At 55.1% G+C, this 27,265-nt stretch overlaps 1 protein-coding gene across 7 annotated transcripts in view; it reads left to right on the top strand.

The window, feature by feature from the left end:
* The first annotated feature begins 3,334 nt into the window (after nt 1-3,334).
* TET3 (tet methylcytosine dioxygenase 3) overlaps nt 3,335-27,265 on the top strand; it is a 97,994-nt gene continuing 74,063 nt past the window's right edge. Inside the window, exons 1-3 of one of the 7 annotated variants that reach the window (XM_053923841.1) lie at nt 3,335-3,404; nt 5,441-6,148; nt 20,173-20,229. In XM_053923841.1, the coding sequence (XP_053779816.1) occupies nt 5,846-6,148; nt 20,173-20,229 (360 nt within the window). In that variant the 5' untranslated portion in view covers nt 3,335-3,404; nt 5,441-5,845. Of the gene's footprint in view, nt 3,405-3,560; nt 3,812-4,041; nt 4,594-4,786; nt 5,125-5,440; nt 6,149-19,745; nt 19,858-20,172; nt 20,230-20,802; nt 20,911-27,265 lie in introns of those variants that run through there. The other 6 variants (XM_053923840.2, XM_053923839.1, XM_053923842.1 and 3 more) reach the window with 6 other exon arrangements.

The raw sequence follows: 27,265 nt of genomic DNA, 5'->3' as shown, positions 1-27,265 counted from the left end.
TCTACAAGAGCAAAATGCCATCTTCTGCCCCACACCAGCTCTGGCATTTGGTAGGCTAGTTTCAGAGGTCCTGATTCTGCCACTTAGTAATGAAGGACCCTGGACAGATGACCTCTCTGAGTCCCAGTTCCCTTATCTGCAAAATGGTGATGATGATAATAATAATAATGATAAAAACCACATCATTGAAAGAAAAGGAGAATAACATTTGGTGTATTAGCCTCTCCGTACAGACAGAATGATAATGTGTGTGGAAGTGCTTTGAACAGGGGAAGAGCTACGAAAATATTAGCTGATAATGCTTTAACCAATATATGACTGAAGAAGAAGTACATCCCAAATCAAATAAACTTCCCAATGCCTTCAATCTTCACAGCCAAGCCCGGGTGTGAACATTCGTGTCTATTTACATTTCTGCAAAATGTCCCATCGTACAAAGGGCATTCTCCAAATAGGACAGACAAATTGCTCATTAGCTAAAGAGAAGGAGTGGGGTCAAGCATCTCAAGGTGTTTAGTGACATTCAATGATTTGCAGGTTCAGCAAACACCAGCAGTGTTGGTTCCACGCGGTGACTTCCCCCAGAACCACAGGCGCTCCTACAATTTATGTCCTCGGCCCTGTGCTGAATCAACCGCAGTTCATCAATGCAGCGGGAAGTCCTCCTTTTTCCCCAGCCCCACCTCCACCGGAGACTGCGTTCTCTGTCAACAGTCTGGCCAGCAGTCCGGGCTTTCCTTGGCGACGGGATTTCCCTTTCTAGCCCTTGGGGCACCTGCGCGGCCAGATCCTGACCTCACAAGAAGCAGTGGCCTAAAACTCAACACTGCCCGGCCAGCCGGCCGCGATCAAAGGAGCCTTCCGCAGTCTACGTCCTCTAAGCGCCTGGGGCCTGATCCTGGCCGCCGCCTAGGTGCTGAACTTGCTTCTGACCCGCTTCCTCTAGCTCAGAGTTTCTCAAACTTGAGTGTGCATCACCTGAATGGCTTGTTAAAACAGATCGCAGAGCTACACCCCCGGAGTTCCTGCTTGAGTAAGTTTAGCGTGGGGCCCGAGAACTTGCCTTTCTAACAAGTTCCCAGGTGTTGGCGATGCTGCCGTCCTGGGACCACACTTGGCGAACCCCACCATCTCTAGCTTACCGCTGCTCACAGAAAGAGGCTTCCTGGGTGCCCCCACGCGCGCCCCAGCTGCTCCCCTGCCCTGAGCACTATACCGTGCACAGGAGGCGGCACACCCGGCAAGGCAGGGCCCGAGAAGTTTGGATTTTATTTTGGAGCACCCTGATGGGCTTTTGCGGGTAAGAAGGCAGGAAAAAAAAAAAAAAAACCTTGGAAACCGATGGCTCCTCCGTGTTACTGGGTTATTTCATTGACCTCCTAGGGTTACAACGGTGAAAAGACAGAGTCCCAGCCCTCCAGGAGCTCATAGTAACTGGGAGGGGAATGTGCAAACAATGAGGGCGCCTGGATGATGACTGTTCCGAGGGAGGGAGCAGTTGAACTTCTGTGGAGGCTGAGTGGGCGGGGCCCTGGAATCCCAGAAGCAGGAAAAAGTTTCATGGACGAACTGGCATTTATGTGGACGAATTTGGAGGATGAGTGGGAATTTGACAGGTAGAAGAAGCAGCTGGGAGGAGGCGAAGCTGGAATAGTTTTCCCCAGACAGAAGGGAAGGGCAGCAAGACTGCCAAAGTGCAAGGTTCCAAGGGGAGAAGCAGTAGCAAAACTTGACAGGCAGGTCTCCGTCCTGGACCTGGTTTCCCTCCTACCTCCGTGGCAGCCAGCTCCTTCCTTGTGTGTAGTCGCTGACCCCTTGGCAGATGCTGTCCCTCAGGAGCTGGTGTTCCCTGGGGATCTGTCCTGGCTGCCTTTTCCTCTCATTCTCCTTGGCCACTCCTGAGGACCTCCTCCTTACCTGAGGCCTCACTGACAGGGGCCCATGTGTGTGTTCCAGCCCAGACCATGCCCCCTCTACCCCGAATTCATCTCCGCACTGATGTCCCCAGGCATCTTTCCTCCTGTACTCTGCCTTGGTGAAAGGCAGAGTAGCCTCCTAGTCCCCTAAGCCCGAGGATTATGTGAAAACATCCTCCGTAGACAGCTGATGAAGGGTAAATTGGCATAGGAAATTGTTGGCACCACTTACCAAGAAAGAATACAGGAGGAAAGGTCCCAGGCTCAAATTCTGAGTCTACAATTTACTAGCTGAGTGACCTTGGGTAAGTTACTTAATCTGTTTCCTTATCTACAAAATGGATTTAGTGATAGTACCTATCTCACAAGGTTGTTCTATAGATTAAACAATAATTGTTGTCATTTATTAAGCCCTATGTTAAGTACTTTACTTGCGTTCTCTGGGAAGATGGTGAATACCTGGCCCAAGGTCACTCTGCTAGCAAGTGGCAAAGCCAGGTCTGTTACCCAGAGTTCTCTAGCTCCTAAGTCAGTGTCTTCACGTTATTGTCACACTGTCTCTCTTGAGACTGTATAACAAATAGGGAAATGCTTATGATATAATGCTAAGTGAAAAGAGGACGGCACATTGCATAATCAGTGTGAGGACAACCATTTTATTCAAAAAGGAAACCAGTCTGCCCATAGACAAGGCTCGAGGGAAATGCGACAAATGGTTCGATGTGGTATGGGGGTGATGTTTGTCTTCTAATTCTCTGCATTTTCTACATTTCATTTCATATAATTTCTATTAAAATAAATTGAAAACATTAAACAATTATAACATTAAAAACAATGACAAGCCCATGACCTGTTCTCATGTTTGATTGAAAATCACACTCTGTTGGTTTCTCTTCTCGGTTCTAGCCTTACTTCCCTGAATAGAAACTCTTCAGTTCTCTCAAAGGCCGAGGTAGGAAGTAGGTGTTGCAGCCATGTTCACCGCGCACCCCACAGCTGACAGCCTTGCCCCTGGAGCAGGCTGTCAAAGTCAAGCATGCTAGAAGGGAAGCTCCAGACAGATCCCGGGCTTCTCCTACCACCTAGGGACGTCTTGGACAGCGCTACTAGAGATCAGTAACTTTTTTTTTTTTTTTCTAAATAGCCGGCCGAATGCTCTTTTTCCAGTTCTGGCTGACTTGTTAGCTTCAGCCTGGCGGGGACGCCTGCCAGGTACCTGGCTCCGTGAGCACCGCCCAAACTGGTCAGGCCAGTCCGCCCGTGGTTGTTTCTGCCAGGACATGCCCGCGAGCGCGAGCGCGGGCGCGCGCGTGTGTGTGTGCGTGTGTGTGTGTGTGTGTGTGTGTGTGTGTGTGTGTTAGAGACCCACCCTTCTCCCCAGCAACCCAGGTAGGTGGAAGGCAGCTGCAGGCACCAGCCTGGCAATCAGGCCAGAGGGGTGGAGTTGAATTAATCTAACCTGGAATTTCAACTTGGCCTGAACAACAGGTGAGGGAGAAAAGCAACAGAGAGAATGGGCTGTTTGGCAACTTGGAAATATTCTTGTGCCTTGCCCCTTGCCCCCTGGCTGAAAAATATCCCGGGGTGACTTTTCAAAGTATCAGCGCCTGGTTACAGGGCTTGGTTGCGCCATGGTCCCCTCCAAGCTGTCCTCCTCCGTTACCCTCCGCGACGCGCCCGTTCCCCCTCCTCTGAGAGGCAGGGCGGGGGTATCGGATTAGTCTTTGTTTTCGACGCGAAAGAGCCGAGCGCCGCGCGGGGGAGGCTCGCGATTGCAGGGTCCTGGGGTCCGCCTGGGCAAGGCGCTCGGCCGTGACCCCCGCGAAGGTGCCCCACAGCCGGCCAGCGCGCCCTCTGTCCCCGGGTACCCCCTTTTTGCCGGCCAGGCTGACTCGGTACGCAAACGCGCGATGTCCCCCATTGTCCTGCTTCGAAATGAGCGAGCAGCAGTCGGGGGCGGGGGGCCAGTCGGGTCCGGAGCTCAGGGCGCCCGAGGGTGCCGGGGTCGTCCCAGACCGCGCCGGCCCGCAGGGAGTGGCAGGAAGTGGGGACCTCGGGCCCGCTCGGAGAGGGCCTAGGCTGGGAGGTCCGCGTGCCCCACCCGGTGCGGCCCGCCTCGCCCGCCGGGGCTGCAGAAGCCCCGGAGGGCGGGAGCGGCCACCCCACGGGGGTGGCCGGGTCTAGCGAGGGCCGACCGCGGGGGTGGGGAGGTTCTGCAGGTGCAGAGGCGCAGCGGTAGGGGACCCTGCCCCCACCCGCTGGTGGGCAGCCCGCTCCATCCCCTCCCCCTCCACGGGAACTCCCTCCTTCGCGCAGCCCCGGGCCCGGCTGAGGGGGCTGCGGCGAGGCCGGCGGGGCTCCGCGGGGCCGCACGTGCGCGCCCTCCCGGGCGGGGGAGTCCCCGGGCGAGCACGTGCCGCGGCGCGCGGGGGGCGGGGAGTCCCGCGGACGCCTTCATTGCTGCTGCTGCTGCCGCCGCGGCCGCCGCTGCCTCTTCCTTCCTCCCGAGCCGTCCCCTCCTCGGCCTGGGCGGGGGGCTCCGCGCACCGAGCGGCTGGGCCAGGCGCTCCAGGAGGCGGGTGCCCCAGGCGGCGGCGGCGGCCGCGACGGTGGTGGCAGCAGCGCGGGCCGGGAAACTTTGCCCCTTTGTGCGCTCCGCCCCGGAGGCGGCGGGCAGGTCGGTGCAGTCGGTGCCTTTCCGGCTCCGGGGTGGGGGAGGGGCGGCGGGGAGGCGTGAGGGGCCCAGCCCCGGGGGAGGGGACGGCCCGGGGGCCGGCCATGGGGGGGGGCGCTACTTTGTTGCGGGGGACAGGGCGGGAGTGCCACGGGTCACAGAGTAGCGGAGCCGGGCGGGGGCGGCGGGGCGGGGGCTGCGGAGCCGCCGGAGCCGAGCGGCCGAGGCCCCAGAACAAAGGAGCCGGAGCGGCGGCGCGCGCGCGGCCCGGGCCGAGCTGGAGCGCGCCCCCCTCTCTGCGCCCCCCTCCCTGCGCCCCCTTGGCTGAGCCGGCCGTCCTCCCCCGCCTGGCAAGCGGGCGGGCGTGGGGGGCGCGGCCAGGAGGCCAGCGAGGGCTGCCCCAGGCGCGACCCCCCCCTCCTGGCTGTTTCCGTGCCGGGGGCGCCCGGGCAGCCCCGCCGAGTGCAGCTCTCATCAAACTTTATTTTGAAAGCTCTGCTCCGTTGGGGAGGCCCCACCGACCTTCAGTGAGGGGTGTGTGTGGGAATTTGGGTGAAACTTCCAGGCCCGTGAGGGTGGGACAGAGGGCAACCTTTTTTATGTCACTTTGACCACCTTCTTCAATTCATCGTCGACGTTCCCTTAATAACCCACTGGGCCCTCAGCCCCCTCCCTCAGGCAGGGAGTGGGTGCTGTTGTGCCCTGCCAGAGGTTCTGAGCAGAACTTCATTGAACAAGCCCCTTCTCTTCCCCCATTTTCTCCTTTCCCAGCGGCAGGAAGAGGTTAATTAACACGTGAAAGTTGTCCCCGAGCCCTGAGTGATGTGCTTCCCCTTTCTGTCTCTTTCAGGCAGCGTTGCCTTCATCATCCTGACCTGGAAGGAGAAATATCAGGAGAAACCCCTCACCCTGCTCTGTCCCCATCACACACCTGCTCACCTCATGCCTGGGTCCAGGGTGGGTGAGGGTGAAGAGCCCACCCAGTCAAGATGATCTCTCCTCTGGGTGCTGCTGCTGCTGTCCTCCCCCAGACCCTGGGCCCCAGCAAGCGGGAGTGTGGCCCCCAGCGGAGCCCTATCAGACTGCTGCAGAGGAGGTGAAGAGGTGCCCACCCCAGAGACTGGAGCTACTTGCCTTCACCTTGTAGACACGTGACTGTTTTAGGAAAGAAGGACCTGTTGTTGGCCTTTGTAGCAGGCAGGACGCTAGACCGTGGCTCAGCCCTGGCACCTATGCCCCCACTTCTGGCGGCGTCATGAGCCAGTTTCAGGTGCCCCTGGCCGTCCAGCCGGACCTGCCAGGCCTTTATGGCTTCCCTCAGGGCCAGGTAATGGTAGGGGGCTTCCAGGAGTCTGGGCTCCCGATGCCTGGGAGTGAACCTCAGTTCCGAGGGGGTGGCGATGGGCGAAAGAAACGAAAACGGTGTGGTGCTTGTGAGCCCTGCCGGCGGCTGGAGAACTGTGGGGCGTGCACCAGTTGTACCAACCGCCGCACGCACCAAATCTGCAAACTGCGCAAGTGTGAGGTGCTGAAGAAAAAAGCGGGGCTTCTCAAGGAGGTAAGCTGGCCCGTCCTTGGCTACCCTGTCCCTTTCTTGAGGGTGCTGTATTCCCCGGGGTCTTGGTATAAAGACAGTTAAGCCCACCCACTCATTCTGAGCCTCTTGGTTCGACTTTGAGTGTTAGTGTCATTGGAAGCTGCCTTGGGCTCCGTTGCCAGGCTAATAATTTATAATAGAGTAACTGGGTCTCAGAGGACTGGACAGTGATATCCAGCTTTATCTCCAGAAGTTCCTTGTCTTGCTGGAGGCCTCATGTATTTCAAGGTCCCACCGATGCTTGGGTGATGTGGGAAGTGATGGTGTCAGGTAAGGGATGGAGGCTGATGGGGTTTAGAAAGAAAAATCTGGAGTGGTTATATGCTGCCCCGATAGAATGGGATATTTCTTTCCGTAAACCTTTTCTTGGGTACCATCACTTTTCTCAGAAAGATAGCAGAAGAGCCCGTTGAAACTGCTTGGGAATTTAATGAGAAACCCAGGATTTCGGTTCCCCTACTAAGTCCTTGAAGTCAAGACTGCTTATCTCTGTGTTTCAGGACCTGGCTCAGTCCCTTGGTGTGTCAGAAGCACTCAGATACTAATCGAATGAATGAATGATGTGTTTTTGAGACACTGTCACCTCAGGGAGAAGTACTCCCTGTATTAGGAGTAGCGGGATAGGGGGAGGGAAGGAGGAGTTGGGATGAGATCTGAGGAGGGAAGTGAAGAGGTACTTGACCCTGCATTGGCCATCCTTCCCTTCCATGAGGTTGGTGGCAGCCGCGACAGCGGAGAGTTGGCAGAAGTAGGGACGAAGTTGAGCAGCTCGGGAGGCACGGTGTAGCGGCTGAGGTCGCTCCAGGCAGTGGAATTGATGCTGGACAGAGACGGAGGCCTGCGTGGGCTGTGGGGCTCCCTGGCTCTGCCACTGATTTGTCTAGGGGATTAGAAAACTGGCCCTCTCTCTGGGCCTGTCTTCTCTCTGGGGAAACGGAGGGATAGTGCTTGATGGTCTTTGAAGCCCTTTCCAGCTGTGGGCCATTCTGCTTCTGAGGGCTAGGGCACCTGTGGCTTCGATGGACTTGGCTGGGGTTTTCCTGATTGCTGGGTGCAGAGCCATGCCATGGGCTCGGTGGGGCTGCGGTCCTGTGGCTAGGTAGAATCATGCAAGTGTTGGGGGGTGGAAGTTGGGTGTTGTGGGATGTTTCTGCCCCCTCTCACCTTCTCCTGTCCACTCCTAGTGGAAGTAGAATATCGTGGTCTGGGGATCACAGACTCAGGGCCGTGTCCCCAGTCTCTGGTTAAAGCAGACATCTGGATCACATTTGCGGCTCCCATCCCAGCCTGGGAGAAGTGTACAGCCCCTTTCTGTTGCTGGCGTTGTGGGGAGTTGGCATCCCACTGGGCCAGTGCCTCATGGGTCATTGCTGAAAGGGGGGTGGGGTCAACGGCGAGTTTTACTCCTGGGCATGAGATTTGGTGTTTTGGGGTGGGGAGAACCTGCCCAGTCTAGTTTGTAAAGCTGGGTTCCTTTGCTTCCTTCCTTCTCCCCCTGTTCACCCCCTTTTCCACCTGTTGTCTTATTCCATTCCCCCCATAATCAAACCTGAGGGGTAGAGGGCTGAGCTTTCTAGGCTGGATGTTCCCAGAACCAGTGGCCCTGGTGAACAAGGTTTAAGTTATTCTTTCGGCAGCGATGAGGCGTACCTGAGAGGAAGGGGCTGGAGCGAGGCCAGGGTCCTGTCATCCTTGTGCATGAGCTGCCGCCTGGGCTGCTGGGTGGTCCTGGTTAAGATACCTTCGACCTGGGTTGGCTGAGGCTTAGAGGCAGCCCTGCTGAGAGATGTATGCATCGCCATGGTCGGCTGCTCCTCTGGCCGGCCCGGGGTCAGGGAAAGTGCGACTGGTGGCCTGCGGGATCCCAGGACAGAAGGTCCACGTGGTGGCCCATGACAGTGTCTCTCAGTTTCTGGAAAAATAATGGAAAGGAGACAATGGACTCAGCTTTTTCTTAAAGTTAATTTTCTATGACTTAAAGAGGACTGCTTTGTTTTAATAATAGCTCCTTTCTACTTCTTAATGTTTAAAACGTGCTCTTTTTTAAAAATTGAACTTACTGGGGTGACATTGGTTTCTTTTAGGAAGTGAAGGTGTTGATAGAAAGTTGATCTTTTTTTTAAAGAAGTCTTAGCAAAGTACAAAAGGATAACTAGTATCAGTCTCCATAACTTTTTGATCGGTCTGCGAAGGCTGAAGGTGTGGGAACCACTACCCGGGCGACAGTGCATTTAACGCGCGCACCTCTAGCGGAGCTGATGAGCCTGGAGGCTGTGCCGGAGTGATGGAGCTCCAGCGTCAGTGTTTACCAGGGCACTGCTGGGCCCTTAATCATTCCATCTAAACAGCCAGGTAGCAGAGGAACAAGTCCTGGGATTGGGGAAGTTGGGAAAGGAGGAGATACATTCCTGGTACCTGCGTTTTCTTTGGTTTTGGCTTAGCAATAGAACTTTAGAATTCGGCCCTGACTCTTCAGGTGGAACAAGATACGGGAGTCTCTTGGGAATCAGAGCATCTCCTTGCATCCTTGCTCCCTGGTATTTCCTCTTCTGGGCGCTCTTTCCTTACTTCCATCCTGTCTGCGCCTCCCCCGCTTCCTTTGAGCTATCTGCTGACAGCCGCTCTGTATCATCCTGTAAGCAGCTAAATATTATCTCGGGTTTCCCGGCTTCCTTCCCTGCTCCTCACTCTTTTCCCGGTGGAGGGGGTGGGCGGTGGTGCTGTGGAGCCCCTATACTCACAAGGGAAGTTCAGCATTTTAAGGCTAGAGACAGCTCCCAGGGTGGCCCTCCCACCAGGGGCCGGTGACTACCGCTCTGGGTCCTAAAGCTCAGTAACACACCCGAAGGGATTCATTCCTATACCACAGTTGTCTTTCCTAGTTCCAGGAAGTGTTTAGTGCTGATGCCCGAGGCTGTGTGACCGCCACATTCTTGTTACCTGAGTGGTGGCCTGTAGCACAGGACAGCTGATCAGAAAAGTCAGATCTGGTGGGTATGGGGACACAGTAAGGAAGCCCGCGCTGCTCACTGTGGTGAGTGTGACTTTTCTCATTTGTCAGACGTGGTAACCCTCTTTTCTGCGGGGCTCTTGTGAAAATTGAGATCAAGTGTGCACAATGTCTGACACATAGTAGGTAATCAGTGCTTGGTGACAGAACACCCCTAGAACATGTAGAAAAGAATTAATCTGTATGCATGCACAGTTGTGCATTAGTGAGCCTCTGGGTTGTAATTGGAAACATGCAATTCAAATTAAATGTTTATCTCAAGACATTCCCTAACATGCTCATATCAGAATTGTGGGGCCAGGCAGAGGGAGGGAGGAGTTTGCCAGCCTCCTTGCCGGGGAGGAGGCTGGACAGCAGGAACAAGGAGCACTCTGGTCCTGGGCGGGACTGAAAAGTTGCTTATGGACAAGGAAAGTGAACGCCTGATAGGGTGGGAGAAAAAACCCTTTGTGTGTGTGGCGGGGGAGGTGGGGGATGCTGTACTGGAAGATGTATGCACAAGAGTGGAAGCATGACTGAGAATGTTATCAGTGAAAAGGGAAAGAAATCGGAATATATATCGTGTGAGACAGTGTCTGACACTCAGCCAAGTGGTTGAAACAGCTCTCTGTGCCAGTTTTGAGAAAAGATACCTTGGAATTAGGGATTGCTCAGCAATATTAGAACAGCTGGTGGATTCTTGCCTCACCTGCCGTTAGATCTGTCTTCCTCAAGATAGAGGCTGTGAGGAGGGATTCTTTCACCCACCAAAGGGAGAGTTGATGGGTGAAGCAGAAGTGATGAGACTTTAGCGAAAGGGACCCCATCTTAGGGTGGTGAGGCTAGAGGGAAGGCTGGGCAAGAGAGGTGTTTACCATGGACTTTACACAATTGTTTTTCATATTGTCTTTCAAAAAACTTTTTAACCCCATGGCCACAGGCCCTAAAAGGGAAGTTAGCTGGAGGGCTAAGATTGCTCTTTAAAAAGGAAATGCTGAAGGAACAGTCCCGAATGGTGCCCTAAGGAGGAAGGAGGTGGGAGAGGGGGCAGAGCTGAACCGGCTATGTGCTGCATGGCTGTGGCCTGCTCCTTGTGCAGAAAAGGGTGCGCGACACTGAAGGCAGATTCACAAGTGGTCTGAACGGGGGTAAGAGGAGCTTCAGGAACTGCAGTGACCAGAATATGCTGAAGCTGGTGGAAAATACTCAAGACAATAAAAGCCTTTTATCACTCCCAGCAAGAACGAGAAGGAAGGGGTAGGCTTACAACTTCAGGGAGCATAACCAATGAGTGACACAGAGAGAGTAGTAGCCATTGGACCCCTGTCGTGTTAGGAGGTATAAACAGGGAAGAACTGCAGTGTGCGTGGCTAGGAAAGCAGAGCCAGCCGTCTGCGGGAGTCTGAGTCATTCGCTCCCTACTGAACACCTTCAGACATGTTTGTGGGGTGACATCGTCATGAATTATGATGATTGAAAGGGGGCAAAAGACCAGAGCCAGGCAAAAAGTTCAGTTTGTCAAAGAGATTTTGAAAATTATAACTTTAACGTCAATTTTTGATGGTTCTAGACCAGATTGTTAAAAAGGTGGTTTGTGAAGCTTTAGAAAGGCAGGGGGTGAGCTTTGAGAGTCCCAGTGATTCTTTGCAAAGCAACGCAGTCAAACTAACGTATCTGCAAGTAAATGATGGTATCTCCTGCCAGTTTCTTGGACAGATCAGAGGGCCAGTTTTTAATTTTAAATCGTCCTGAAGAGATGGCACTGGTATAGCTGCCCTGGTTCAGTCTTTTCTTCTTTTCTTTTCTTTTCTTTTCTTTTCTTTTCTCTTTTCTTTTCTCTTTTCTTTTCTTTCCAGAGAAACGTCAGTTTGTTGTTCCACTTATTTCTGCATTCATTGGTTGATACTTGTATGTTCCCCGGCATATCGGGACGATGTTCTAACCAACTGAGCTACCTGGTCAGGGCATCCTGCTTCAGCCCCCCACCCCATATTTATTTGATTTATTTTTTCAAATTTATTTATTTGGTTCAACCTTTTTATCAGCCACGTGGACCAGGGCTTCCACATGGGGATCACCTGGGTCCTGCCCCTCCACATTGATTTAATTGGCCTGGGGTGGACCCACGGGGGCTGGGGCTCCCAGGTGTACCTACTGTGTAGTTAGAGTGGAAGTCCTTCGATGCACAGGAGAGCTGAGGTGATGAGCACCTTCTGGACTTTTCTGCAAACTGCTTACCTGAGTCTTGGGGCACCTGAGTTGTTCACACCCATACTCCGGCCTCGCTGATCATTGGGCCGGTAGCAATGATATCACTTGGCCCCACCTTAGACCTAGTGAGCCAGAATGTCCGCTCTCACCAGACTCCTAGGTGGTCTGTGTGTCCGCAAGCGTCTGAGGAGCTGGAGACTGGGAGAAGGGAGGGGGGCTTGGAGAAGAGGACAGAAGTAAGTCTTCATAAACAGGTAAAAGAACTCCAGTAGCCAGCAAGGTCAAGGAAGATGACCCAACCCATTTCTTCACCCTGTAGGCCAGGGAGACCAGAACTTCTTGAGATTTATTCCAGGTTTATTGCTCCTCCGGAGTCCATTTTCTGCTAGTCTGGTGAGTCATCAGTAAAACCCTTTAGGGACCTTTGTGTGCTCTGAAAAGAGTCAGGATAGGGCTCTCAGCCGTCTGCTGCTCAGGGGCCCGACCAGAACATTGGAGACCCCTGAGGGAGTAGTAGCTGATGCTGGTTGGGAAGAGGAAGGGTGTGTTTATAGAATCTTGGGACCCAAGGAAGGGCCTGGAGGCCTATGCATCTGAAGGCAGGTGTGCCTTCTTCATCAGATGTAGGTAAGGGGTAGGTGTGTCAGATCTGTGGGTAGGTGGTTGGGGAGGGGCAGGTGGAGGTATTAAGCTGAATAATAGATTTAGGGGTTAAGGAGATTGGGGCAGTGTAGGACAATGGGCCCAACCAAACCTGATGGACTTTAATTAGGGTAAGTCTGAAGCCACATACTTGCTTTAAAAAAGAGAAGGAATTAATGCCGAGCGCTGCCTTCCTAGCAGGTGAGAAGAGCTGAAACTCAAAGGAATGTTGATAGCCTGTGTGGAGGGCATCTGTCAGAGTGGTCACATGAGAGGCAGTGGAAGGAGGCTGGCCTGTTCAGCTTGGATACGGGTACAGGAATGCAGGCACCCCGGGAGTGGAAGATGGAGTCAGTTCTGCCATGTAGAGGAGTGTGCAGGACATTTCTTAGTGGGTGGAAGTTGTGAGCAGGCACACTGAACTCCTGCTAGAAAAAAGAATTGTCGAACCTCTGTAGCTGTTCCAAAACTGGAGAGCGAGCGGTACACCGTGCTGCGTTTCCTGTGTCTGGGCAGAGGCGGGGTGCTGACTGGCAGGGATGTTATGAGGACGTCCTCTGAAGGGCAGAGGCTTCCACCCTTGGTATCTCTTGCTAAAACTATGTAAAGTGTAATATCAAGGCTATGTTCAGAGTCCTCAGATAACTACATTGCAGAAGAAATATCTCCTAGACCACGGTTTTTATCAGGTTCTAGACAATCTTATACATAGACCTGATCTCAGACCCAGGTTGGAAGAGAATCTGTGAACTTTCTGCAAACTTCAGCCAAATGCTGTGAGTGCGCAGGGGTAGCTTTTCTCAGGGAAAAGGGCCCGTGGTTTCCAGTAGATTCTCAAGAATATTCATGACCTCTCCAGATCGAACAAGTGTGCTCTACCTGAGTTGTCCAGTATGGTAGCCATTAGCCACGGGTGGCTATATAAATGCAGATGAATTAAGCCCTGCCCAGTGTGGCTCTGTTGGTGGGGTGTCATCCTGCAAAGTGAAAGGTGGCCAGTTCTATTCCAGGTCAGGGTACATGCCTAGGTTGCAGGTTCATTCCTGGGTCGGGGTGCCTATGAGAGGCAACCCCAGTGTTGTTCTCTCACATCATATTTCTCTCCCTTTCTTTCTCCCTCCTTTCCCCTCTCTCTAAAATAGAAATGAGTAAACAAGTTCAAATTAGTTTAAATTAAGTAAAGTTAAATTCAGGAACTGAGTCGCACTAGCTGCCTTTCAAGCGCTCGATAGTGGCTTGTGAGTTCAGCGTGCAGATGATATTTCTGGGTCGGGGAAATAGCTGTCCTGGTCGGCTGCTCTCAGAAGGATATTTTGGGTTAGGATCCCTGTCCCCACCCCAAGGTAAGTGGTGAGGGGTGTGGAAGAGGGGTGGGGACAGTGGTTTCCTGGGTTCTAACCCACAGTGACGCTTGCTGCTTCTCCTTGTGGGCGTGGCCATGTTTTAATTATCTGCTGTGGGGAAGGAATAGCAAGAGAAGTGGGGTGTGGCTCTCCACCCAATGGCTCTCTCCAGAGCTCCCTAGCAGAAAGGGGCGTCTCCCACCCACAGACTTGACTGGAGGCCCTGGTGAAACTAGACCATGTTTAGTTTTGGCCTCAAACATACCTCAGCACAGACCCTCCCGGAGTTGGTCGTCACCTCTGAGCCTTGGGCCTCTTATTCTAGAAGCTAGTGAGGTGACCAGCGGAGCTGGAGGACCACATCAGGGGGCTCAGGAACTGTCACTAACTCCCCACCCAGCTCCCTGTCACTTCTTTGCAGCTCTCTCGGGGGGCCGAGGCGGGTCTCACAGGCTGGGACCTCCTCTCCTACCTTGAGCCCTGCTGGTCTGCCTGCTGTTTGGGGGGCAGTCCTTGCGGGTTGCTGGCTGCTGCCTGAGTGTCTGCAGGGCCTTTCTGCAGGGACACCTGGAGGGCACACGCCCCTCTGTGGCCTTGTCCCCTGTTATTTGCATAAGAAATCTGATAACTTAGGTTTTTACTAGTTACCCAGGGAGGGAAAAAAGAAAGCCACAGCCTAGTGTGGGCTGACTGGCTGGCGTCCAGGCGACTGCAGGTTTGGGGGTTGCCCGCTTGCCGCAGGTCGCACAAGCTGCGTGCCTGCCTGGCTCACTCTGACCCACGCAAGTCCCAACTCTGCCGTGCCCCACATTCCCGCACCCAGCCAGGGAGTTCTTCGCAGATTAATGCACCTCCCACGACTGGCAAAGCAGTAATTTCTAGATTCTCCAAGCGGAGGGGAAGTTACGCTGGTAGAGTCATTTGGGGGCGTTTGCCAGACTGCACGTGCCCGGTAGTGTCCCACCTCTCCCAGAGACCGCCAGGAAGCCGCAGGAAGGGTGTGGAAATGCTGGGCCAAAAGCAGGTAACAAGCCACTGCACTAGAGTCTGTCCTATTTCTCAGCCATTCCTCGTGAGGAGGACATTGGGTGACTCTCTAATCTCATTTTTTTTTCCTGTCTTTTTATTGATCGCTGTGCCCTTTAAGAGCAAGCTCTGAGTGTCCCCATTCCCTCGTGGATGCTGGGAATGACCCTGGAGCCCTAGAAGAGAGAGGGATGGCAGATTTCACTGTGAAGGCTGGGTCCTGTCTGGACTGGGTTCCTGTTCAGGATGGGAGCCATCGGGAGGAGGAAGGGAGGAGAGACACCTTCCTAGAATGTTTTCTCTGTCCCAGGACCTACGGTATCCCCGGAATGTGCCGGGGAGGGCAGGTCCTCTCTCTGGCCTTGCTCCAGTTTCCCAGGGCAGGACGTCATCTGCTTTAACTCGTAGCCCCGTCGCTTTCCCAGCCTCCTTCAGCAAGTCTCGCCTGGGACTGGCTGTGTGCAGGGCTGCGGCTGAGCTGTGGGTAAAGAGGAGGCAGCGTGTATTCTGTCCCTAATGAGCTCTCGTTGTGTGGAGGGACATGAGCGTGGAAACAAATAATTACAGTGCAGTCTGGTAGGGCTACCAGGGAGGGATGTCTCGAGGGCAGAGACCAGCCTTTAGTCATCTTCGGGTCCAGAGAGCCCAGTGGGAAAGGGAAGGGACATGTTTTGAGAGTTTCAGTATAGCGATATGTGAAGGATGCGGCGGGGGGGGGGGGGGGGGGGGGGGGGGGGTTGAGGTGGGAAGACAGGCACTTCCAGGAGGAGGAAGGCACCTCCTCTGAGCCTGAGGTGTGTCGAGATGCTCCCCGAGTGCTTCAATGTCCAGTCACTGGTGGCCGGGGTGTGGAAGGACACAAGTCGCAGGGGACCACATGCAGGTATTCCTGGATCCTTCAGGTAGAAGGTAAGACCCTTTGTGTTAATTCCCCTAGGAAGTTTTCCGAGAGGCTGCTCCCAGGTTTCTAAACCACCCAGCATTCCTGTCCCACCTCTTAAGGTCCCCTGTTACTTACTTGAGTTCTGGAACATTTGGTGGTCCCAGGCTGTTGAATGTGGGGTGGGGAGACCCTAATGAGGTTCAAAGACCTTAAAACCTTACAAACCTCTAGGAGAGCATGGGGAGTATGGGCAGAGCCACACCTGCTACCTGTTAGCCCCTGGGGCCGTGGTGCATTTTGCATGTAGGTACTGAGGCGTGCGGGCAGAGTGGTTGGCTGGCTCTGACTCTGTTTCCGTGGACATTGCTGGGTGCCTGGGTTCAGTCTGGTTCTGCTGTATCTCCAAGGAGGAGGAACACCTTTTCTTCTATTGCTGCTACTCCTCCACCTCCTCCTCCCTGAGATTGCTGTTGACACAGACTTCCGCTGCCGAAGCTAATTGTGAGGCCTGATCAGTGAATGAAGGCAAAGGCAGTTCCCATGACAACCGCAAAGAGTTTCAAATATAAGGGATGATGTGTGTGATGGGCTGCAATTACTTGGGTGGAAATTGATGCGTGGACACCAGGGACTTCAAACATAGGCTCTGAAGGTGGAGGGGGTGTTGGGTTTCTTTGGCAGGATCCTTTGTGTGATGAAGAAGGAAGGGAAGGAGGTCACAGACTTCCCCCACACTCGATTCCAGGTGGCTTCGGGGTGGGAATGTTGGGCAAAACCCCACAGGGGCTTTGGAGAGGCACGTCTCTGGACATTCTGCTTGGAGAGGCAGGACACCAGAGAGACAAATAGCAGTACCAAGTGTCAGGTGAGAAACATTAGAAGTGCTGTCCTCTGGCAGAGGACTGTAGTAACTCGAGAAGGCTTCCTGGAGGAAGTGGGCTTGAACTGAGCTTTGAAACAAAGCTTTGTGGGGAGTGACCTCGTTCAGGACACAGCCATGGCCAGGGAGGAGAAGTCCATCTGCCCACCGCCAACTCCAGAAGAGGTAGGTCAACATGAAAACCACAGGGCTGCACAGAGCAGCCCTGACTGTGTGGTTACGAGTGAGGGGCCAGCAGGGACCCTACTCATTCTGTAGCTGTGTGACCTTGAGCAAGGTGCTCAGCCTCTCTATATCTTAGTTTCTCCATCTGTAGAATGGACTTGAATAACTCCTATCTCGTTGGTTTCTTTTGAGGGTAAAATAAGATGTGGTACATTTTACTCCAAATGTGGGGCCTGACATGGGGTTGGCGCTTGGTCTGTGTCTGAATTGTTCCCATTCCCTAGTCTCTACATATCTGTCCGGGCTCTGGCCTGTGGGTGTCTGTATTCTGGAGCTCCTCAGTCTTGGGGTATTTTGTGTATTTGAGAGTGGGTTTGAGAGTGAGTGAATTTATTCACCTCTCTCTGGTAGTGAGGACTGTGGCCCCAACCTCCTGCTGAGAGGTCATGGTGGAAGGTGCATAGGCACCTCGGCCCCCATACAGAAAGGTCCCAAGTACCTCTGGGTTGGTCACTGTGGGGCTCCAAATGTAGAAAAAAGCAGACAGAGATTCCAAGCAGATAGAGGGTCAAGTGTGGAGAGTGGCCCCAGCAAGTGCCTTTGTGACTCCTTGGAGCCCTGGCATTCCAGATGCCTCGGAAAAGGCAGGATACCAGGGTGCGACAGCCGTGGGTGCAGGTGGACTCCTCAGGGACCATGGGCTTCTCTTAGGGTATCTGCAGGGGGTGGGCCAGGAACTGTGGTTGAGGTGGGGCTGAGTTATCAGTGGGGGCTGGTGAAGCAGAAAGTCAGGGTGTCTCCTGTGGGCTGGTGAGGAAGATGTGGGCTGAGCTGAACAAGCTGCGCCTCACCTGCAGCTCAGCCGTGTCAGATCCTATCCTCCAAGGAGAAGAGGTGTCCCTCTGATTCTTGGGGACCTCAGAGAAAGCCAGCCAGGAAAGTGGCCTCTGTATCGCCCATCCCCCTGCCTCTCCTCTCTCCTTGCGTAGAAACTCAGCTCAGCACATTCCAGCTCTGTGCAGAGCCTAGTAACTTGGGGAAGACAGGCCCCCGCCCACGTGGGGAAGACTGCCGTGTAAATAAATAACTGAACTTGGTTGTGATTGGTGCTCTGGCAGAGGCCACGCACTGCTCCTCTAAGGCCCTGGGAGAGACGTAGGTGATGCTCGTAGAGGCTAGAGGAGCGGGAGAGTGGCAGAGGGAAGTAACTTTCAGATTAAGCCTTGCTCCTTGTACTACGTTAGGGGAGGGGTTGGGGAACCCAGGCAAAGAGCAGTATCTCAAAGACTCCGATACTGTTCGCGGACCCATAGCTTAACCGTAAGTGGCTGAGTTCAAGTGACCCCATCCCTCTTTGCATTTCCCTGGGCTTAGAGAACTGGGAGGAGGAAGGCCTGGACTGGAATTCCAGCCTGCCACTCAACAGCTGAGTGTTCTGTGGGCAAATAATCAACATCTATCTCTAAGTCCGTTCCTCCAGAAGAGACAAGGTTGTGTGTGGAGTAATTCAAATGAGATGCTCCTACTGACATGGTTGGCACAGAGCCTGGTACATAGCAGGGGCTTGATAAACTGTGGCGGCCGCAGCAGCAACAGTATTAATTGTACTGTCCAAGTGGTGTTAGTTCTCTGATCCAGCGGCAGACTGTGTGGTGGTTGGGTGGGTGGGTGGTGGGTCGGGCCAGGGTTTTTGGAACCAGGACAAACGAGGGACTTCACTTGGCCTGGCAGAGGTAAGAGCTAAGGGGTGCAGAAGCCCATTTTTTCCATCTGGAACCATTCCTCAGGACACTGTTGCTTGCCCTGCCTGTCACCTCTCCTGGAGAGGAGCCTAGGAGTGCTGCCCTTTGTCCCCAGGGGTGATGAGGGTGTGGGTCCTGTGCCTCCTGGGATCTCCCCACCAGAGGCAGCTTATCGCAGCTGAGTAGCCCTTTGGGACCCCAGGGTGGGACAGCTGTTGTGCGGGGCACATCACTGACACAGGCTGTCACACATCCTGACTAGCTCTGAGTCACTTCTCTCTGGTCTCAGCTTCTTCATCTGTGAGACGAGAAGCAGCACAGAATGACTTGTCCCAGAAACTAAGAGCAGTGGTAGCCAGCAGCACCCACACCGCGCAGGGGATGTACCGCGGTTCTCCACAGAGCTTTTGCATCTGTGTGTGAGGTCACCGCTCTCTGTAGTTTCCTTTTACAGATGAGCAGAGTGAGGTGAAGGTGCCACCACCAGGGCCCTGCAGCTAGGTTGTGGAGGAACCAGGAGCACAGCCAGATATGTGAGGACCAGAGTCTGTGACATCCCCTTCCTGGGAGGTGGAGGCTCTGGGTGTTCACCAAAGGGAGGGGATGGGGTTGAATAGGCTGTACCTATGCCAGGAATTAAATCCAGGAGCGGAGTACATGGCCTTCCTCGCCCCACTCTGCTCTCTTGCCCCTCATTGTCCTGGGCGGGTGCAGCTTGCAGAGGCTCAGAATCTGGAAACTGGAGGCTGGAGCCCTTGGGGTCTGGATCCACCTTCCCTCCTCAGCCTTTCCCAGGGATGGGAAGCCTGGATGCTTGTTGGGGGTGGGGGCTCCTGTGGTCCTTCTAAGAGAGGAGAAAGCATCCTGAAGGTGGTGGGGGTGGGGGTAGGGAGGCTATCTGAATGGGGTGAGGGTGTATTCAGGCAGGGATGAGTTGTCCCTGGGTGAGGTGTGGGTGTTTGCGCGCACTGGGCGGGGGGGTGGGGGCAGGCTGGCTTGGTGAGGCTTTGAGCGGTAGGCAGTGTGGGCTTCAGGAAGTCTATTTTCTGAGGTGGGAGCTGGAGGGAGGGAGAGTTGGGCTGCATATGGTTAAAACCCTGGTCTTCAGAGGCAGAGAGACCTGGCTTGGAGTCCCAGATCTGCTGTTTTCTAGCTGTGTCACCTTGGGTAAGTTACTTCATTTGGCTTGCCTTGTTTCCTCATCTGCAAAATGGGGTAAAGAAAGGTTCCTATAGCCAAGGCTTTATTTTCTGTTTGAAGATTGCAGGGGTTGTTGCTCTTCACGCTGTTGTCATAGCGCTGGCACTGGGTGAAGCTGGTGTCCTGGGGTTAGACCGTGGTTGGGGGGGGGGCGGGGAATCCCACCAGCGGCTGCTGGACCCCAGGAGTAGTCTGTCCTTTGACCCTGGAAATGGCAGAGGATGCCGCTGGTATTATCTTCTGGGTCCTCTACTTGGAGGAGACGGGGTACACTGGGATCCCCCGCCTGCCTGGGGCCGGCAGCGGGCCTGGGCCGCAGCCGTGCAGCCGACGCGGCCCGAGGCACCCTCAGCTGCGCCCCCGCCTCCCTCCTGGGCAGGTCCAGCCTCCGGCCGCCCTGCCCCCGCCCGGCCGGCCTCGGGGATTGGCTGGTGAGCGCGCCGCCCCTTGCACACCAGCCTCGCCGGCGGCAGGGAGGGGAGCCAAGCCGGCAGCTGGCCGCCGCCTCCTCTGCAGTGCCTCCCTCCGTGCGCTCCGGCGGGGATAATGGGAGGCCCGCCGGCCCATGCACCAGAGGAGGCCGGCCGAGGTAGAGCGCGCAGGGCAGGGAGGGACAGGCCAGCCCGGATGCAGGAGGAGGGGCAATGGCCTTCTGGATCATGGGAGGGTGGAAAAAGGAGAAATGAAAACAAAAACACACTGGAAGGCGAATGAGCCCCTTCACCGGGCGTCTGGGCGGCAGCTGGAGGCAGGAAGATGGTCCCTGCTGTCCTTTCTTTCCAAGGAGGCCCCCTCCCTCCCATCCTCCCCCTTCCCCTGCTGCGGTGCTGGGGGTGCAGCAGAAGGACTTCGGGTCCCTTCTGCTGTCAGCCTGGCTCATCAGTTTCTCTGGCTTCTTTTGCAGGTGGAAATAAAGGCTGGTGAAGGAGCCCCGCCGTGGGGACAAGGGGCTGCTGTCAAGGTACCTCTTGTGTGTGTGTGTGTATGTGTGTGTGTGTGTGAGTGAGAGAGAGAGAGAGCGCTTGCGAGCGCAAGCGCGCGCTGGAGCGAGCGGTGGGGGTGAAGTGTCTGACTGGATTGGATAAAAATAAAGGGTCTCCTCGGGTGATCCCTTAATCTCCCACTGTGTGTAGCAGCAGCTGAGGAGGAGGGGTGGCGGGGGTGTGGGCGGCCAATGAATTCTCAGGCCTGTGTGGGTTTTGTTTGGATTCTTTTTGCTTTCTCAGCTGGATGGTTTGGGTGCAGTTGGGACTGGATTTTTTTGAACTGTGTGTGTGTGTGTGTGTGTGTGTGTGTGTTTAAGACATGCAACCCACTCCCCACCCTTGCCCCTGGAAATCTCTTGAGAATGTCCCTAGCACTGTTGGTTTGCATCCAATCTGCAGAAATCCCTGGGTGTGGGGGGGGGGTAGAGGGGAGGGTAGAGGGGAGGGTAAATTGCGCTCCTGAGTCTGAAGCTGATAGGGTGTCATTAGTCATGCTGCTGTCACCATGGAGATGGCTGGCGGAGAGAGGAGGTGGTGGGGTGAGGATATTTTGGGTAGGGTGGGGGCTGATGCAACATCATGACTGAGAATCTGGCAGGCGGCTGCTGTTACTCTGTGGCTTGGTGTCTGGGGAACCAGGAAGAGAATGTTACCAGGTGAGTGGGAAGCCGGGAAGGGGCGCCCAGCTTCTTCTCCATGTGGTTGTCTGAAGGTCAGGGCAGGGGTATTGGGGATAGGGCAGGGTCTGGTGGGGTATCAGCCATTACTGGGAAACACAGATAGTCCTCCCAGGCTGACAAGGACCAGGACCAGTAGGCTTCCTTGGGCTTTGCCCACATCGTCAGAGCTGGGGACCCTCAGTGATTTTGGGATTACTCAGCAGTATCCTCTGCTGGCCCTGGGCAGAGGACACAAAGCTGGAGGCAGCTCCATGTGGCTGTCTGTCTAGTTCCAAGCAGAGAGGCTGGGGAAGGCTGGGGACGGGTGGGCAGGACCAGGACCAGATGGGACTTGGGAGGGAGGGAGCCCATTCTAGCCCATCTCAGCCCCATCTCCTCCCTGGGCCCCTGGAGCCTGTGGAGAGCTGGGGGAATCTGGTTGCTTGGGTAGCAGGTGGATGAGCTCCTTCTGTCCCCAGACACTTCTCTTCCTGCTTCCTGGGAAAGCTGTGGGAAGGTCTGTGAGGTGCTGGAAGTTGCACTCTGCCACCTCACTGCCTGGGTGGGGACACTGGCAGGGAGGGGCTCTGCTTCCCTCTGTGGGATGGGGGCTCTTAGGTGAGGCTGCAGGGTGGATCAGAAGCTAGGGTGGTTCCTTGGCCACTTTCCAAGGAACTTGAGGCAAGGAAGTTCTTGGGGGAGGGCAAAAATTTTGCTTCTGAAGCAGCTTCTGGGGTAAGGAGAAGAGCCAGAGGGCATTGGCTTCCCTGGGGAGCTGGGCATGCCTTGGTGAGGCTGGGAGAAGTAGGCGATCACCTGGGACCAGACCGTGAGAGGCCCCTGAGGCAAGCAGAGGGTGGTTGACACTGGCGGTGCTGTGGGCGGGGAGGAGAAAGCTGTGAGCTCACTCCACATGTTCTTCTCGGGAGCAGAACCCCCAGTTCCACCTCCACTTCCTCCCCTGGCCTCCCACTGCTGATGGGGAAGCGGTAGTCACCAAGTGTGCTGCTGAGCGCTGTGGCATGGAGGTCCTGGTGTGCACCTGTTCAGTCCCCCACCCTGGGGAAAGCAGGACAAGGGGATGAGGACACATGGGCTCAGGGAGGGGGCAGCTCCCTCCCTCCTCTGTGTCTCTGGAGGTTCCTGGGCCAGAGCTTCCCTCTCTGCTGGGAGGAAAGACTGCTGGCAGGTTTGTTTACTCCCGAAAGCACCCCCTCCCGCGCGGTGGTTTCTCTTCAGCTCTTTCCAAGTGTGTTCTCTCCATTTCTCCCTGCCTGGAATACTCTCCTAGCCCCGCAGTCCTGCTAGAAGCTTCCATCCTAGTACCTTGACCCTTCATGTTGTGGGCATGTGTCAGGGATACTTGAAAAGTAGAGGAAGCCCTTCATCTTCTTCCTTCCTCCTGCTCAGAGTGGAGCCTGAGCTGTCTGTGTTTTAAAGCTCTGGAGTTGTTTCTGTGCTTGCTTTTATTAAGTTCTCCACTGGAGAATCACCGCATCCTTTTGGCCCATCTTGGGCACTGCCAGCCACTGGCAACTGAGTCCCCTGTCCCTGGCGCCACACCAAATTTTCCTGGGTGACCAGTTCTGTGCAGTGTCCTGCATACCCTGGATGAGGCGGTCTGGCCAGATCTGCTTCCATCAGCAGGTCATGGTGTAGGAAGACATCGGGTGCATGAGTTCATTCTGAGATCAGGCCGAGACTCGGGGGCACAGCAGGGGCATCTCACAGTCTGTTCCCATAGGCTGGGTGCAGGCAGGGGGAACCCTGGGGTGAGCGGTATCCAGTAGCCAGTGGGAAGGAATATACTCAATGACTGTGTGCCGTGTCCTGCCAGGGTTTCGAGACCATCCACGATGTAGAGTGTGTGGAATTGAGCTTGATAAACACAGGTTGTCACTTTGCTGTCTAGTGTGTTATGTGTCTACCCACGATATGCGAAGGACCGAGCCAAAGCACACACTGTCGCTGTCACCTCCTTCTTGGCAGCCCGGACAGGAGTGAGTGCCCAGTGCCGAGAGCATCATGCTGCCCGACTTTCGGGCTCCCACACGGCTCCCACGCGCTGCCCCACGGGAACCCTCAATTGGCCGAAGATGGCTGGGAACTATTCTGGGGCTCTGCCCAGGATCTCTGCCTTCGGTCTCTGCTTTTGACCACTGCAGAAGTGCCCCTTTGTTGCGGTCTGTGACCCCCGACTGCGTACGCCGTGGGTCGTGAACCTGGGGAGACAGGGCAGGAGGTGAGCACGTGAGGCTAGAGTGGGAAATGAGCCAACCAGGAGAATTTCGAGTTGAGTTTCAGGAGAGAGAGGACCTCCCCAGTCATAACAAGAATGGCAGTGAGAGTCTTGGGGCTCAGCCCCACCTCCTTGGTGACTCCCAACTCATTCTGAATGTCCTGGGAGAGAGAAAGGACTTTCCAGGATAGACAGGTGAGCGGGCCCCAGGGAGCCTTCCTGCACACTACCGTGCCCACAGGGGTCACTGCAGGGCTTGCTGAGCAGGGGCCTGGCCCTGGGCTCCCTCCAGCTGCAGTTGGACGTTTCTGCTGGAAATGGTCTTTGTGGTCTTGCCAGGTCCCCTCCCGTGCCCCCCGAGGCTGTAGCAAATGGTTTGGCTGGCTGAGAGTGGGTTCAGGGAGTGTGGGCGGGGCTTTGGTTCTGCTCAGTTTTGGGGTCTCCCAGTCCCCTCCAGTCCTCTTCCCCACCCTGACCTCTGGGCCTTGTTTCCTCTCGTACCTGAGAGTCTGGCAGTCTGCGGAGGACCCCGCTCTGTTCCCAGCACGCCTGCAGCGTCTGAGGAGGAGGTGGCTTCCTCGTGGGTTAGTTTGGGGAGCCTTTGCGCAGAGAGAGGACGGGGCTGGCCCAGGCAGTTAGAATCTGTAGATGGTCCTGCTGTCCAGGACTGCGACCCCACCCCCCTTCACTTCCTCTCCCTGTCTTCCTCCCTCTGTCTTTCAACATTTACTGAGCTTTTGCCATGTTCCAGATACAGTGCTGGGTCCTGAAAAATAAGAGAAATCATTATTATTTTATCTTTACAGTATATCACTGGAAGCAAGAGACATTGACTACATTACCTAAAGTCAGCTCTATGTGGGCAAACCAGTATTGGCAGCTTTTGTGTTCTAAACAGGGAAGGCTTTTCACCTTTGTGTTTGGGGCTGTGCACTTGCCTGCAGCAGACCAGGCCCTCGCCCCCAGCCGAGCCTAGCTCTTTACCTTTGCTTTCAGCACTGGCTCGGTGGACCTCGAGGAACTTTGAAGGAAGAATCAGCATGCCCGGCGTGTTTTCAGTAAGTTAGCATTTCTGGGATCTGGCAGTTACAGATTAGGGTAGCCGTGTCAGGAGTGGAGCGGCTGGGAAGAGAGCTTAGTTTTGAAAGGCAAGCGTTAGCTTTAGAAGTGTTGGATTTGAGATTCAGGTAAGGCTGGATCGAAACACGGTTCTGGGCGTCTTACCTGCAACTCACAGTCGCCTTCTGCCCGGTGTGCTTGTGCGGGCCCTCAGCCTTGACTGCTTCGGGGCGGGGCGGGGGCTCCCACAGAGGCCTCTGCCTGAGGCAAGGAGGGTGAGAAAGTGCAGTTGTCCCATTTCTTTCCCTCCCTCTTCCCAACTCTGCCACTCAGGTTCTGCCATTAGTCATGTGGAGGTCACTTAATGTCCCTGGTCTTCAGTTTCCTCTGTAAAAGGAAGAGGTTGCCTTCCGAAGTTTATTTTTCTCAAACTAAATGTGGCAAAGGGCCAGGTTTTGTTTTGTTTTCTGAATACTTTATTTCCAAAATGTTGCAGACCAATGCCCAGTCCTCCTTTGTACAGCTAGTTCGCAGCTTGCACTGTGCATGGCTAGGAAGTTCAGCACCGTCCAGAATGGCCTGTGAGCCGCTGAAGGAGGCGAGTCCGGTGAGCTTGCTCTTGCATGTCCATGCAGGTTCCGACCGCTGCGCCGGCTTCCAGAGGCCTGCTGTTGGTTCCTGTGTTTACGGGGTGGGGGCTGGTGACACACAGTTTACGGGCCATACCCTGGACAAGCACCACTTTTGAACTTTACTTCTGGGAGAGCAGAGCGTCTGTTTTGACCACTCCACCCCTTTTTGGACACGACTTGCCCTCTCTTCTGTACTGTCCCCCTTGGGGACAGAGCACCACTTGGAAGAGTAGAGATCTTGTTCTTTCAGAGATTCCCTCAAGAGCCCCTCAAAAGATTACTAGCATCTCAGCCTCCCTAGAGAAGGATGCCTTCCCTTTGCCTGTCACCTCCGCAAGTCTCCGACTACTCTGATGGAGAAGTGTCAGAACCTGCAGAGCCCCCCTCAGGGGCAGGGCTCTCTCTGCATGTGTGTGTAAACTGCGTGACGGAGAGGGAGGGGCAGTGAAGGTGGAGGCAAGGTCTGCGGTAGTTGCTGGATGGCCCTGTAAGACCCTGAAGCTCTGTTGCCTCAGGCAGAGCCCCTTGAATTTTGGCTTTCCCCCTTCATGCGGTGGCTGTCAGTGATGCGGAAGTAGAGTCCGTTTCCTCCGAGGGCTGATCACAGATTCTGCCCTGGTGTCTGTAAGGACAGATATCCCAATATTTTTGAGGGAATGAGTTTGGGCATCTTTTTCCTACTTTATCCCAATTGTCTCCGCCCCCCTCCCCCTGCAAAGTTTTTTTTCCACTGAGGATCTGCTAAGATTAGCCAAAAAGATAAAAATACTAGTTTCCTTCTACCCTGGATGCCTCACTGTAGAGGAGAATGGGGCGGGGCCTAAGGGGTAGGTAACACAGTCTTGCCACAGAAATATTCCTTGAGAGGCAAACATCCCAAGGACAGTAAGATTAGAGTCCTACTAAACCCTGGTCACCTCTGTGGCCTGGACCTCTTGCTCCCTCCCTGCTTAAGTAATTGGATTTCCCAACCCCGCCCCCCTAGCATTTTTCAGTGTAATCCTAACCTCCTGGGCTTTGCGAAGGAAACAAAGACATTGAAAGGGTTTGCAACTTGTCCCTGACGGGGAGCTCCTAAACTCCCTGCCCTGTTGACTGAGTTTTCCTGCTTTGCTTTCTCTGAGGCATGATATCCTTCCCCAGGAGCCTGGTCTCAGCCTGTGGGTCTTGGGTCCTAGCCCTGCTAAGCAGATGGTGTTTACAGAAGGAGCCAGTTCCTGCCAGTCCACCTTCCTGGACTTTAGGAAGGTCCATCTCTGATTCCTGCTGGCCACTCTGTGGAAGGGTGAAGAACTAGGGAGGCTTGTAACTCCAGGCAGAGGCAGACACCCTGGAGGGCTCGGGCTGAGAACCCAGGCTGGATCCCTACACGCTCTGTGCTGCACCTTCTCCCTTGAGTGGTGGGACCCCTGGGCCAACTCACTTCTCTGTTGGCTTGAATGAGTTCAGGATGGGTGCAGAGGATGTCCCCTGACTACATTGGGCCCTGGGGATCACTGGTGCCCTAGACCCTGTGCTTCGGGGGACACAAGAGATGGATTTGCAGTGGAGTGCTGCAGGCTGTGCCCGAGAGATGCCTCCTCCTTCCCCATTTGCCTGGCACTGTGATCCCTCTCTCTTCTCTCTCAGTGCTCTCCATCCTAGGACACACTTCACGGCCTCAGCCCACCCTCACTCTTGCCCCTGTTGCTTTGCACCCAGCCTTAAGTCCAGAACTGAGCAGAGGGGACCTCTGAGGGCACTGCTTTGTGGGGCGTGGTCCAGGGGCTTCTGTGTCAGAATTGCCCTGGAGCAGTAAAGCGCTGCAGGGCTGCCGGATGAAGGCAGCCATTGGCTGGGGTCAGACCCATGGGCTCCTGTCCCACAGCCCAGTAGAGCAGGTGTGGGATGAGGGTGGCCCCAGGGATTGGTGTTGGAAGCTCTGGGCACGTGGGCCTCGCGGCACCCCCTCCTCACTGGCCCTGCCACTTGTCCCTGAGCCAGGTCCTACCTGATGATTGAGCTATATGCTGACCTCTGCCCTGTGGCCTTTCTCCCCACCATTATTTCTCCTCGGTTTCCTGTTTTCTAACTGTGGGTTCCCAGTGCTGTCATTTGGACCCTGGGTAGTGTTTAGGGCTTAGCTCTGGGACCGTGTGGTTGGAGTGGTGTATGTCTTGGGGTTGTCCTGGCAAGTGGTCCAGAGCAGCCTGAACACCCGCTGGGAGCCAGGGCCCAGGGTGCTGTGCCCAACTCCCGGGGAGCCCCTCCCCTCACTTTCCACAGGCTGCCTCCTCCGTGCGAAGGGCATCATTCCCCGCTGGGTCCCTGTCTGAGGTCTGGGGGAAGAGAGATGTGGAGGAGGACCTGGGTGGGAGCCAGGGCACTTCTGCCCTAAACACTGGCTCCCACCCCCACAGCCTCCACCAGGATAGGCAGGGGC

The sequence above is a fragment of the Desmodus rotundus genome, chromosome 5, assembly GCF_022682495.2.
Source record: "Desmodus rotundus isolate HL8 chromosome 5, HLdesRot8A.1, whole genome shotgun sequence".
Lineage (NCBI taxonomy): Eukaryota > Metazoa > Chordata > Mammalia > Chiroptera > Phyllostomidae > Desmodus > Desmodus rotundus.
The sequence above is the reverse complement of the archived record's forward strand: the minus strand, read 5'-3'. Positions and strand labels throughout refer to the sequence as shown.